At 44.2% G+C, this 14,206-nt stretch overlaps 1 protein-coding gene across 1 annotated transcript; it reads right to left on the bottom strand.

Annotated features, from left to right (window-relative positions):
* Positions 1 to 9,712: 9,712 nt before the first annotated feature.
* LOC115388958 (protein shisa-5-like) lies at positions 9,713 to 12,965 on the bottom strand. Its single transcript, XM_030092294.1, has 4 exons — positions 12,826 to 12,965; positions 12,527 to 12,696; positions 11,640 to 11,855; positions 9,713 to 11,044 (listed from the first exon to the last, which is right to left on the bottom strand). The coding sequence occupies exons 1-4, from the start codon at positions 12,834 to 12,836 to the stop codon at positions 10,899 to 10,901; spliced, it is 543 nt and encodes a 180-aa protein (XP_029948154.1). The 5' UTR covers positions 12,837 to 12,965; the 3' UTR covers positions 9,713 to 10,898.
* Positions 12,966 to 14,206: the final 1,241 nt, after the last annotated feature.

The following is a 14,206-nucleotide window of genomic DNA, read 5'->3' as shown; positions in this document are numbered from 1 at the left end:
TTTTCCTGTTAGAAACTCACCAAGCGCAGACTCTTCAGATTCTTGCTTGATTTTTGCGTTCAGACGATGGTTAAAGTTTATCTCCTTAGTCAGAGATACAAAAAGCGGCAACGCTGATTGCCAAGGGCCTGCGGGAGGGGGGCTCAGGGGAGCCATCTTCTCCTAGTGACGTCAACATGGGAAAACAGAGCGTTTTCACGGTATGGGAGGGGCTGCCTCTCTGAGCAGCAGAAAAACGAGGAAAGCTCAAACACACAGGCGCGAAGGAAAAAAATTGTGAGTACATAGCTATATAACAAGGTAAAAACTTACAAAAAGTGAATTTTGCATGAAACAGTCCCTTTAAAGGTGCGTTTAGAAGGTGAAGAAATGACAGAGTGCTTTTCATGATACCAGATGACTGAAATAGAGTCACTAAGAAGCTCCAGATGACAGAAAGAAGACAATGTCAGTTGGTCTGTGGCGGAGCGACGTAGTCCGGGCTAGACGTAGGCTGAGCCAGGAAGTCTGGGCTGGTGGGGGGGGCGTCGGCCTGCGGCTGGGTGGCTGGCTGTGAGGGGTAGGGCAGCTGTCCAGGGACGAACGCTACCTGGCCGTAAGGCATCGGCTGGGAGGTGTACATAGGACCGACTGCCAAGAGACAGACAACATCTGGGGTCAAAGGTCTCAAAGGGTTTCACTGGAACATGAAAGAAACATGAATATTTCCTCTTTTACAAAGAGAGAAACTGCATTAAATTATGATTTACAGCACATTTTGAAGTATCAATAAACAAAGGTTTGTGAGAAACAGCATATTCATACTACTTAACCTTCAATCACTTTTTTTTTTTTGGAAAATTTATTTATATTTTCATAATATAGGTAACATACAACATAAACATTTCTATAACGGTGGGAAATCAGAAAGAAAATTACAATTACGCCACATAGTAGCTGACACATAATCTCACCATCTCTGTACTTGATATAGTTGAACCCCCAAAACACACACACGTACATAGACAATACAACAACAGCAAGAACAAAAAACAGCACAAAAAGCAAAAAAAAAAAAAAAAAAGTACAAAAATGATGCATTATAGAGTACATTGTTCGCCAGAAGAAAAAGTTTACAGATTGACGAATGGCAGTTTCTCCACGTAATTAATGAATGGTGTCCATGTTTTATAGTATTTGACTTGAGAACCCTTCAAACAGTATCTTAGGTTTTCTAATTGCAAGCACATCATAGTTTCTCTTACCCACTGAATAAAAGAGGGTGGTTGTGCATCTTTCCATTTGAGTAGAATTAACCTTCTTGCCATAAGAGAGGAAAAAGCTACTGCATTTGTCTGGGAGGTGGTTAGATCATGTTGGTGTGGTATGACACCAAAGACTGCTGTTATTGGATTAGGATCTATTGGTCTATTTCAGATGTGGGAAAAGACTTTGAAAATTGAATCCCAATATTTGTTCAGATCACCGCATGACCAAAACATGTGACTCATCCTGATTTACAGCACATTTTGAAGTATCAATAAACAAAGGTTTGTGAGAAACAGCATATTCATACTACTTAACCTTCAATCACTTTTAAGATTATTCAGACAGTATAAAGTAAAGTAAGTCAGTAAACAGTAAGGTGCTTCAGAGGATCATCAGCACAGCTGAGAAGATCACCGGCTGCCCCGTTCCATCTCTGGAGGAACTCTACAGTCCCACTGCCCCAGGACAGCACAAAACATAAGGACAAAACCCACCCTGGACAAGCACTTGTTGAACTGTTGCCCTCTGGCAGACGCTTTCAAACATTAAAAACCAAAACAAACAGACTAAAAAACAGCTTCTATGCAAGAGCCATCCCTACACTAAACATGTCCTGATGCTGCTGTACCGTTTATGCAACTCTATGCAATTTTAAGTTGGTTACTGTCTGAGTGATGTAAATACTTCACTTTATTATTATTATTATTATTAGGTTGTATGTGTGTGTGTGTGTGTGTGTGTGTGTGTGTGTGTGTGTGTGTGTGCGTGCACAGGCATGCTACATGGTTGAGTTTGGGTGTGTGTATGTATATATATGTATGTATACGTGTATGTGAATGGGGGTATGTATGTACATAGGGATATACATACACATTCTTGTTTGTACTCATTTTTTATCTTGTTCTTTTTGATAGTTTCATTGGAGACTTAACGTGCAATTTCATTGTACTTGTTACAATGACAAAGACAGTCAAGTGGCTACTCTGACAGTTATTGCAACAGAAGCAAGAGTAAAAGTCATGACTAGAGAGGCCAGTCGACCTTTTCACCAACTGTCCAGATGCCGTCTTCTGTTATTGTGATCCAGGATCCATGATGTGGCCTTTTAGATTGTTTTTTTTTTTTTTTTTTTTTTTTTTTAATGAGTGTTGTGATTTTGCTGTGTTTTTATTTAGAATTTAATTTGCAGTGCATTTTCATTTATTTGTGTTTTTGAATGGATTGGCCACTTCACCTGACACATCCCCACAATTCCTCCAATCCCTGAGCGCCCTGCGTAATCAGTGCACCTGTGTGCGCTGGCAAGGAAGGGACAAGGAGGAGATGCCAGCAGACGCGGCAGGTGGAAGCTCCAAGGGAGGACGGCATGCAAACACATTGGAGATCAGCAACATGGTGGGACCGCGAATGTTACAACGCGACATACACGCAGAGGCAGGGGAAACTCTTCCTGGTCTGTGAGTACCTTTTGGGTTTAGTAGCACTGGTCGGACGAGCTACGCTAAGAGCGCGGGCGTTTTAGATCAAGTAACTGCTGCAGCTCTGTTCTGCGTAGGGTTCCAGCGTGCAGAATCCACCTGGGAGGGAGTGAGGCGAGCGAACGGGTGTGTGATGCTGCACATACACACACACATGCCGGAGCAGAGGAAGATGCCGCCTTCCGACGCCACGCACCAGCAGGAACTGATCAAGGAGCTCAAACCTCACCTGTCACCAGATGCGTCCCCTGCAGACCTACCAGTGATGCCCAGAAGTTACCGCCGACTTGTCAATTACAACTGACGTGACGAGCAAGGTAGGCCCATCTGCCGATTGTGCGACGGAGTAGGGCACATAGCCAGGTATTGCTGTGCATCACCTGCCCCAGGGCCGGCTTTAAACTAGCCGTCCCTGTTGCAGAGGCCCATTCGACAGGGACGACCAAGCCACCAGTTCCAGTAAGGGCCACAGAAGCGTTCATCGGCCAGTGTCCAACAATAAAAATCACCGCTGAAGGACTTCAGTTAGAAGAGCTGCTAGATACAGGGTCACAAGTAATGGCAGAGGGCATGTTCAAAGAACATTTTACCCAAGCTAAGCTTGGAAGGACGCCTGTACTGTTTAAATAGAGAGCAGCTAATGGTCTTGTAATCCCACATGTTGGCTACGCCATGCTCGACTTTGTTGTTGAAGAGATACAAATTCCTGAACAGGGAGTAGTGATTGTGAAAGATGAGGATTGTACACATCTGTTTATTGTTGGGATGAATGTTGTAACTGCCTGCTGGAATGCCCTGTTTAAATGGCCTGGAGAGTGTCCCGCCTCCACAGAATTTCCAGAAGCCCTGGAGAGATGCCTTCGCCACCTGTAGCCACATCGAAGCCACTGTTGCTGAAGATGGGTTCCTGGGGCACGTGCGGCTGTCTGGTAGGCAGGTCCTAATGGTCCCTCTTAACAGCGAGCTGCTATTGTGGGGGAGGGCCCAGATTGGCCTTGACTACTGCACTTTGGTTGAGGCACTACCAAGCGCCGGTGAAGTGGGGGTAGCAAGGACCATTGGAATGGTGAGGAATGGTCGAATCCCTGTCCATGTCTGTAACCCACATCCATACTGACGTGCGAGGCCCCGAGAATGTGAGCTTGTCCCTTGAGGAAGATGGAGTGGTTGAAGTGGCCCTGGTTCACACTGCTCCTGATCTAGAACTTGGTGGCCTCTCAGACGAGGTGAGCAACTACACTAATCAGTGTCAGGTTTTGCTAAAATTGCACGCCCCCTGAATTCTATTGCTGGCTGGCAACAGATCAGAAATCACAGACAAAAGGGGTACAATGGACTTCTGAATGCCGGGCCTCATTTGATGCCCTTAAAGCGGCCCTGACGCAGGCGCCTATTCTGGCTTATGCCAATTTTGATGAACCATTTGTTGTGTACACTGATGCGAGTTTCAATGGACTTGGGGCTGTTCTTGCTCAGGTACAAGGAGGGCGAGAGTGTGTAATAGCCTATGCGAGCAGAAGCTTGCATCCCGCAGAGTGAAATGATGCTACTTACAGCTCCTTCAAATTAGAACTGTTGGCATTAAAGTGGACTATAACAGAAAAGCTTAAGGACTATTTAACAGGAGTGCAATTCACGGTGTACACTGACAATAACCTGTTAGCTCACCTACAGACGGCAAGACTGGGCACTGTAGAACAACGTTGGGTTGCCCAACCTGCGTCCTTCAATTACAAGATCAAGTATCGAACAGGCAAAAGTAATGTTAATGCTGACGCCCTCTCCAGATTTCCGGTTCCCACAGTCCAACAGAGTGATCCAGCTGCACCTGTTACTGCCGCTGTGGAGCTGCTGTCGGAGGGCAGTGAGCGGGGAAATGCCCAGGCTAAAGATCCGGACATTCAATGTGTAAAGAGCTTTGCGGGAAGGCAACAAATGCCCAGAAAACCAGAGCACCTGGCCCTCTCCAGCACAGCAAAGCAGCTGTTGCAACAGTGAAAGAAGCTGGAAGTTAGAAATGACTGCTGTGCCGTAAGGTAATAGACCAGAATACTCATGAAGTACACTACCAGATGGTATGTCCAAGTTCCAGTTGTGAGGAAGTTTGGAGGAAGGTCCATGAGGCAGGGGGCCATGCTGGTGTTGAGAAAACCCTGGCCAGCCTAAGACAACACTTCTACTTTCTACTGGTCTGAAATGGAGGGGGCATACGTCGTTTCCATCAGGGTTGTATTGCCTGTACCCTGCAGAAAAGTTGGGGAGAGCCGAAAGCCCCCCCTAAATCCCAGTCCAGTTTCCTACTCACTGAAGTCATAGCTTTAGCCTATTTATCTCTCGGCCGTCCCACTGATACATATCAAAATATATTGGTAGCCACGGACCAGTTCACGCATTTCGCTTGGGCCATACCTACACGTGACTGGACGGCCCTGACCACTGTTACAGTGATCTGGGCGAACATCAGTCTAAGTTTTGGTTGCCCAGCCGGTTTTCACTCAGACCATGGAGCCAATTTTGAGTCTTCGCTAATGAAGGAACTGTGCGAAACATATGGTGTTGCTAAAAGTCGAACTACGCCACATCTGCCAGCTGGTAATGGCAGTGCTGAACGCTTTAACCAGACCTTGCTAAAAATGTTGCATGCTCTAGAAGAAGAAAAACAGAATCGTTGGCCACAATACTTGCCAGAGCTCACTGCATGCTTATAACACTGTACATTCTGCTACTGGTTATGCTCCATTATTTTTAATGTTTGGTTGTCATTTACGACTCCCTGTTGATGTGGACTCGGCTGTTCGCCCCCAACAACCCATTCACCATGTTAATGAGTGGGTTCAGGACCACCAGCATTGGATGTCTGTTGCCCATCACATTGCTTGTGAGAAAATGGGTAATGCTGCATTGGAACAAAAGAAACAATACGACAAATGCGCAAAAGTTCTATCTTTCTCAAAAGTTCTATCTGAGAGAGTACTGGTGCAATTGAGGGATAAGTGCGGTACAGGGAAATTGGAATCTTGGTGGTCTCCAGAGACATTTGTTGTCATTGAGCAGGTAGGAGATACGGGACTAGTGTACAGGGTGCGGGCGGAGCAGGGTGGACGTGAGCAGACTTTGCACAGGAACTCTTTGAAACAGTGCCAGTTTCACGCCAACTGTGTGTGAAACTGTATGTGTGAATGCCACACATACACACACACACGCCGGAGCAGAGGAAGACGCCGCCTTCAGTGGGACCTGGCATGCGTGACCGAGAGATCCCTGGACCGGATCCCAGGAGCAGCGTAGAGCACCTTGGAGCTTTGAGACAGGCGTTTGTTTTATTCTTTTCTTGTTTTTCATATAGCCCAATTGTTTTATTGAACTTTTAATTACTAATTTTATTTTGTGGGCCGAACTGGTTTTAATTCAAACTATGGCAGTAACTTCCTGTGTTGTGTCTTTCTTGGCAAGTGTGCTCATACCTGGTCAGATCCCTTTCATTGGCAGTAAACTTCAACCAGGTCAAACTTTTCCATTATTCAACCAGTCCAGAGCCCCACCTCACAAGTTTCTCATCCTGAACTCATATCAAACACTCAGCTGAAAGTTCACAAGTTTACAGCTGAAGGAATGTTTATTGCTGCTGGGTAATACACAGCAAACGAAGGAGATTTAACTTTTCTGTCAGAAACTATTTAATTCCAAACTCCAAACCTGCACCTGCCACACAGAAACCTGCAGATCCTGTGCTTCTGCTCACTGTGACGTCGACATGATCGCAGGCGTGATGCTAACCACTCCGACACGGCGCGTTGTGTGTTTGGTGGGTCAGACAACATGATCGACTTTATCTCATACAATGAACACAGTTAAAGAAGTAATGACAATGAGAGAGGAAACATTGTTCCATATTGTGATGGTTTAAAACATGTTTTTAATGTTTTCTGTGACGCACCAGTAAAAAGTATAGTAAGTCATGCGGCTACTGACAGTTATTGCAACAGCAGTAAGAGTAAAAGTCATGACTGGAGAGGCCAGTCGACCTTTCCACCATTTCTCCAGACGCCGTCTTCTGTTAACAAGAGTAAGTTTCTCATCCTGACCTCATATCAAACACTCCAGCGGAAAGTTCACAAGTTCACAGCTGAAGGAATATTTATTGCTGCTGGGTAATACACAGCAAACGAAGGAAACATTGTCCCACATTGTGATGGTTTAAAACATGTTTTTAATGTTTTCTGTGATGCATCTGTTAAATAAACATCGCCTTGTTAATTTAACAATCTTATTTTTCAAGTCTTTTTTCAGTAGTCCTGAAGAACTACGTATATTTACATCCTACATAAAACAAGGGGAACACCTGACATGTCAAACACTATCTAAAAGAGAGAGATAAACTAACTGTAACAGTTTTAACAAGAGTTAAATTTTAACTCCACAGAGTCAGTGATTACACTAAATTAGTGTTAAGTAACTCGATGGGTGTGGACCAACATCCACGCTGTAAAAGTTCAATCAAATCTGACAGTGTTCATCTGAGTAATCTGATTTTGCTGTGAGAAGCAAAATCAAATATTTCTGCTTCTAAAAAGCAGAAATATGTTAACTTGATGTTTTAATTGTCATAAATAAGTGTTAAGATAATGATGTTTGTTTGTTAAATTGAGATTATGGGGAATAATTAATGGTGAAGAAGGTTTGACACTTGAGAGCAGCAGAGAAGAAGAGTTAATCCTGTTTAACACTAAAATCTGTTGATTGTTGAGACAGTGAGGATTATTTCAGTCTCAGTGTAAAAATAAATCAAAATGTTCTGCTGTTGAAGTGACACAGTGCAGGGTAACATATTAACTGTGAAAACTCAACACTAGACTCAGTGTTACTCTAACGGTGTGTGGTCAGGGGAGATATGAAACCTGATTCAGTGTTGAATTAACACCTCTGAATTTACAGGGTAGAAACCTGCAGAGCCAGGCTCAGAGGTGGCGGCTTCCTGCTACTCCAGTTGGGGTGAGGAGAGAGACGGAGAGAAAAGGAGAGGACAGACTGACTGATTCTACGAATCATTTCAGTCAATGCAAAACGCTTCTTAAATGAAAACACAAAAACAATGCATTTTCACTATTCACGTTGTGGAAACAAACAAGGCAGAAATATTCTGTTTTTAATCTTTTAACATCGTCGCACTGATGAGGAAGGTCTCCCTGCTCTGGATGGACTCCATCTTTAATGTATTTGCTTCATGATGAAAAAAAACAGGCTGAGAGTGATGTTATTATTCCTGTCATGTTAGTGTCTTTTCCTCATTTTCCTTCTCAGTTTTATTACCTTCGCCAGGAGGTTATGTAATCACGTCGGTTTGTTGGTTGGTTTGTTAGCAACATTACGGAAAAAGTAATGGACGGATTGCAATGAAACTTGGTGGAAAGGTGGGTCTTGGGCTAACTTAGAATCCATTAAATTTTGGTGATGATCCGGATCACTGTCTGGATCCAGGAATTTTTTAAAGGATATCTTTATCAGTGAGAGATAGGGCAGTCTTTCACATAGTTGGGCAGGCCCGCCGACAGGGGGCGTGCGGCGTACGGCGCGGCTTGGTGACTGATTTCACCTGTGGCGGAGGTCTGCGCTCTCTGAGTGCCAAATTCTAGTTGAAATTCAAATCAATCGCAGTAACATTCAGACAGAAACATTTGGGACAGGATATGTTGTGAAGATCCCCTGAATATCTGACTCCACTTTCCTGATTTATTGAGTTTTGGTGTTGGTGAACACACACTCTGAAGGCTTGAACGGAGCAGTGATGCTCCACACTCACCGGCTTCCAGATACGTTGGTGGAGATCCTGATCCGTGTGGCCAGTTGAGGGAGGCTGAAGACTGGGGGGGGTAGGGCTGCAGTGGGAGGGGCTGGGAGGGGTGCGCTGGGTACTGCCAGGGGTTGGGGGCCGCCACTGTGGTGTGGGTGGCAGTGGCAATCACAGCTGGAAGTAAGAAAGAGATGAACAGACAGCCTTCACTTTCATTTCTGGGAACGTGGAAGACGAAGAACAGGAGGAGGAAAAAGCCCCCCCCCCCCCGCCCCACCCCCCCCCCCCCCCCACCCCCCCCCACTTTTTCTTTTTTTTTTTTTTTGGGGGGGGGGGGCTGCAGACTGGTAGAATAACTCCTTCTCTCAATTGGCTTGAAACTTTTTTTGCCTCTGAAGCTTGATGACTAGATGAATCCTGTGTGTTACTGCAAATGATTAGGCTAGTCTAATCATCTATTGTAGGACAGCAAATCTGATGATCTGATGTCTACTTCACGTTTGACTTTTAACACACATATTTGGATCAAAATGTTCGGAAACAAACCAGATGTTTTAGGTATTTGAGCAGAAGTAGGCCGAAAGCATCAATTCAGGTTGTGAATAAAAGAACGATTCGTCAGTATAATCTGATCAGACTGTAGCTTAAAATCCTATTTATGCATTTTTATTTTGAATAAATTACCCCCCCCCCCCCCCCTTTTTTTTCTGTTTTGCTCACACACTTCGTGCACTGACGCGGACTGAAGCCCAAGGTTTTGTAATTACTCACGTGGCGGCTTGCGGCGTCTCTGGGAATAGCAGCATGTGCCGCAGAAGACCAAGATCACAACCACAATAAATATAATTACAAAGATCCCAATCCCCGTTGAAAAAAATGGTTCCGGTTCGTGGCCTGGGAAAGCGTATGAATCTGAATGATCGCTTAAAGAAAGAAAGGAAAACACAAGGTTAATTATATTGATGTTGTCTCCATGGTTTGCTAAAAAAAATAATAAAAAATACTAAAAAGCCTCTTCAATGTTGATGAAATGAATTTTAATGTAAATATGAAATTGTAAACCTGTAGCTCATCCTGGCGGCTGAATTCTCAGTTTTCAGAAGTAGAGAAAAAAAAAATCACCCCTGAACTGAATATAGATAAGATTCACTACAGTAGCTGAAAATCCGCTGGAAAAGGCACGAATGAGATAACAGGCTTCATTTCATGTCTTTTATACTCTTTACCTGGGTGCTCTGCTCACACAGCGCTCAGCTGAGACCCCGCCCCCCAGCCAATCACATACACGGTATGCAAATGAGCCGCAGTTTTCCCAGAAAGCACGAGGGCAGAGCAGAATACTACTCATAAAATGATTTTAAAAAATTATCATAAAACACATAATAATTTTTTTTTTGTTTGTTTTAAATATGATGCCTTATTTTAATTTTGTAGACGTTGAATATATTGAATAATAATAATAATGCATTGGTTTCATACAGCGCTTTTCTGGACACTCAAAGACGCTATAGTATGAATTGTCTGAATTCATTCTTACAGTATATTGCACATTTGAGAATTGGTTCATCCAACTAAAAACAACAAAGGAGTTTGTACTTTTCAGTAAATAAACCGCACAGGATCTCTGTGCGACGCTCAAATGTGGAAAGAGTGTATCATCTGAAGCCAACGTGCAATCAGAGTGTCATTAAAAATATGCTTTAAAAAGGGTTTGAGAGAGAGGATTAGGGTTAGGAAACATACCATGTATGTCATATCATCGTGATATGATGTTTGATAAGGCTTTGGCTGCCACCTTGTGGACAAAAGGAGAATTGCACTCAGTGGAATTAGACTGTTGATGAAGGTGAATGTTGCACAGGACTTTAACCTGAACCCTAAATCCTAAATCCCAACCCTGGGGTAAGGTTTAGGTTTTTTTCAAGGTGGCACTGGAAAGGCGGCTGGACCACTGAGGCCAGTTTCAGTCACTTTACGTGAATAAAGAGGTCTGGAAGGTTGAGAGGAGATTAAAATACATTAAAATACATGCATACAAGTTGGCTTCATGGCGCGTTTAGAAGGCTGAGAAATGACAGAGCACTTTTCATGACTGAAATAAAGTCACTAAGAAGCTCCAGAGGACAGAAAGAAGACCACATCAGCTGGTCTGTGGAAATGATCTGTCCATGCAATACAGTCTGGAAGGTGTCGACATGTTTCCACTCGGCTTCAGGTGTGCTGCTCCTGCAGTAACATCATTTTTTACCACAAAAGCAAAAACAAACTATTGATCGAGACAATCTGGAATTTCTCATCTTGAGTCCAAAAGCAGATTTCCAGTTTTGCCAAGTTGAAAAATGCGGCAGCACGTCTGAAGCAGAGAGCAGCTCCTCCATCCTCTATCCGGTCTGGTGTGGTGGAGCCACGTAGTCCGGGTTGTAGGCGGGCTGAGCCAGGAAGTCCGGGCCGGCGGGGGGAGCACTGGCCTGCGGCTTGGCGGCGGGCTGTAAGGGGTAGGGAGGCTGGGAGGGGTACATAGGACCGACTGCCAAGAGACAGACAACAACCGGGGTCAAAGGTCTCAGAGGGTTTCACTGGGACATGAAGGAAACACAAATGTTTTCTCTTTTACAAAGAGAGAAACTGCATTAAATCCTGATTCACAGCACATTTTGAAGTATCAATGAACAAAGGATTGTGAGAAACAGCATATTCATACTTTATAACAATCAAACAGCCTCGTGGCTCCTCCTCTCTGTCAGACTCTGTCAAGTCGTCAATTATTAGCCATTATTTGTGTTTAAGTGGGACTGAACAGCAGAAAGCATAACGTCGTATTGAAGAGCTGAGACACTGGTCTGTCAGCAGACATTAGTTAGGAGATGATTTGAGGGACATTTCAAAGGTAAAATGCTGCGATAGAACCGTCACTCATTCCTACTTGATGAATGAAAACAAGCTGGGAGTGACGTTAATGTTCCATGCATGTTCCATTAACTCGATTAAATCACAATAACATTCAGAGAGAAACATCTGGGACGGGATAAGCTGTGGAGATTACTTCTATCAACCTCTACTGTCATGACTGATTGAGCTCTAAACTAACTGTGGTGAACGGAGCAGTGAAGCTCCACACTCACCGGCTTCCTGGTACGTTGGTGGAGGTCCTGCTCCGTACGGCTGACCGGCTGAAGGCTGGGCTGGGTAGCCGGACTGCATCGGGATGGGCTGGTGGGGAGGCTGGAACTGTCCCCCCGGGTACTGCTGAGGGGGCGTGTGCATCGACACAGTCTGCTGGGGGTACTGCTGAGGGGTGGAGGTCACCACTGTGGTGTGGGTGGTGGTGCCAACCACAGCTGGAAGGAAGAATGAGAAAAGACAGCATTCACCTTCATTTCTGACAACACGGAAGAGGAAGAGGAAAAAGCTATTCTCACAAAGCAGCGGTGGAAAAGGCTTTGACACAAAACGACTCAGTTTGTCTTTATTCTGCTTTAACTTCACATGTGAAAATTTTATTTAGACAACCTGAGAGCAGGAAAAGTTCCAACACAACAACTCAACAGGGGTGTCAAACATTTTATTATCTGTTTGTTTTGTCCACCTGAATGTTCTTGCACACTACTAAACACTGATGTTGACAAATGTGTTACGATGACACTTTACTTGAGTTGTTTGCAGCTGCCAAATTTGTTTAAATTTGCATTAAGGCTGAACTCAAAAACCTCAAAGGTTTCCATTTCACTACAAATTTTAAAAAAATTAAATTCTAAAAATAGTTAATTAATGATACATTTAGATATAAAAATTAAACATTAAATGTATGATGGTGGTGATGGAAAATCCTTCCTCAACCAGAGAACATGAAACATAAGTGGAAATGTGAAACAGTTATGTCGAACACTTGTTTATTGTGGGGAAGACTTCCTGGAGCAGTTAAAATTCATGCTCTCTTCCTCGTTTCTTGGTGACATTAACCCCTTCCTCTCTCCCACATGGAGCCTGGAGTGGAGGGTTTCGTACTCACGTCGCGGCTTGCAGCACATGTGGTAGAGGCAGCAGCAGGGACAGCAGCAGCAGCAGATGATGAGGAGGAGCAAGACAACCACAGCCAATACAATTCCAAAGATCACATACCACGATGAAAACACTGAAGTGTCCTCGTACCGGATAATGTATGAATCTAAATTATAATCCCTTAAAGAAAGAAAGGAAAAAACGAGGTTAATTAAATTAATGTTGTCTGACTGGTTTGTAAAACAAAATGCAAAAAAGTATCATCAAGGTTGATGAAAAGGATTTGAATCTAAATATGAAATTGTAAACCTGTAGCTCATCCTGGCTGTTGTCTTCTCAGTTTTCAGAAGTAGAAAAAAAAATCACCCCTGAACCAAATACAGACAAGATTCACTCCAGTAGCTTACAGTCTGCTGGAAAAGACATACGGTAGGTTTCATTTCAGGTCTTCCTTGCTCTTTACCTGGGTGAGCTCTGAGCAACGCCGTTTGTGCGCATGCTCAAGCAGCACTCGGCTGAGACCCCGCCCCCCAGCCGAACAGCCAAGCACAGACATGGTATACAAATTGGCGACGAGCCACATCACAACGTTCACTTCTATTTGTATGTCAAATAAAACCTGTTTGTTTTTTTTCCAGAAAATCAAAGATGCTCATGAAATCCATGAGATGGTTCTCTTTTAGTGTGAAAATTGTACATTAACCAATTACAAAAACTTCAATGCTGCAATGTTGCTGTTGGAAAATTGGAAAGCTGTGCTTTGGCTGCCACCTTGTGGACAACAGGAGGACTACACTCAGTGGAATTTGACTGTTGATCGTTCATGCTGCACAGAAGTTAAACCTTAACCCTGAACCATAAAGTCTATCCCTGGGGTTTGGTTTAGGGTTTTTAAAGGTTGTTCTGCGACAATTTAGGGTTTAAACCAAATTCTGTGTTAATGGTTGAGAATCGACACAAGAATTCTGAGCATGGCTTCATTTTCATGAAAGTATATGTTTATATATATTTGTGCATTCACTGAAAAGAGTCCACCCACACTGTGATCGGTTCAGCGTGTTCCGGTCAACAATACAATTACTGACTGAACACTGAAGATCTCACAGAGAGAAGGAAAGTCACTGGTGTCGTCCTCTGTGCACTTTCAGCTTCTTCTCTTGAGTGAGGAGGAGATTTTACAACTCCATGACTCTCCTGTTATTTCATGTTAGGCTGTGGACTCTGGTCTGTCCTGGTACAGTTGAACTGACATGATCTCTGCTGAGTTTAACAGCCCTGTTATAAAACTTGTACCATAATAATGGAGATAATAATAGTTCTATTTCGTAAGTGCTTAGCCCGCCTATGGGCTTCGCTAGTGGCACTCCCCTTGGTGCAGCCAATCAACTGAGACAACAAAAAGCCTGTCGCACCAATCCCCGCCACGTGATGGCACAGCACCACGCCCCTCGCCGAGGGTATATCTCCAAGGCGGACGCGGCCGCAAACCCTTCTTCTTCCTCAGCATCTCTTGAGACATAAGAAGCCATAAGATATTCTTTGGATCAAGATTCTGCGGATCAAGACAAATGGATTCTCCGGCCCGTGACCAGTCGCCATCCCGCGCCGTAGGGTATCCCGGCCCCGGCAGTACCCGTAACACTAAGCGTCAGAGCAGCGGAGCGTCACCGGCCCGGGTCCCCGCAACACT

This window comes from Salarias fasciatus, chromosome 5 (genome assembly GCF_902148845.1).
Source record: "Salarias fasciatus chromosome 5, fSalaFa1.1, whole genome shotgun sequence".
Classification (NCBI taxonomy): domain Eukaryota; kingdom Metazoa; phylum Chordata; class Actinopteri; order Blenniiformes; family Blenniidae; genus Salarias; species Salarias fasciatus.
This window is presented reverse-complemented; position numbering and strand designations above follow the sequence as displayed.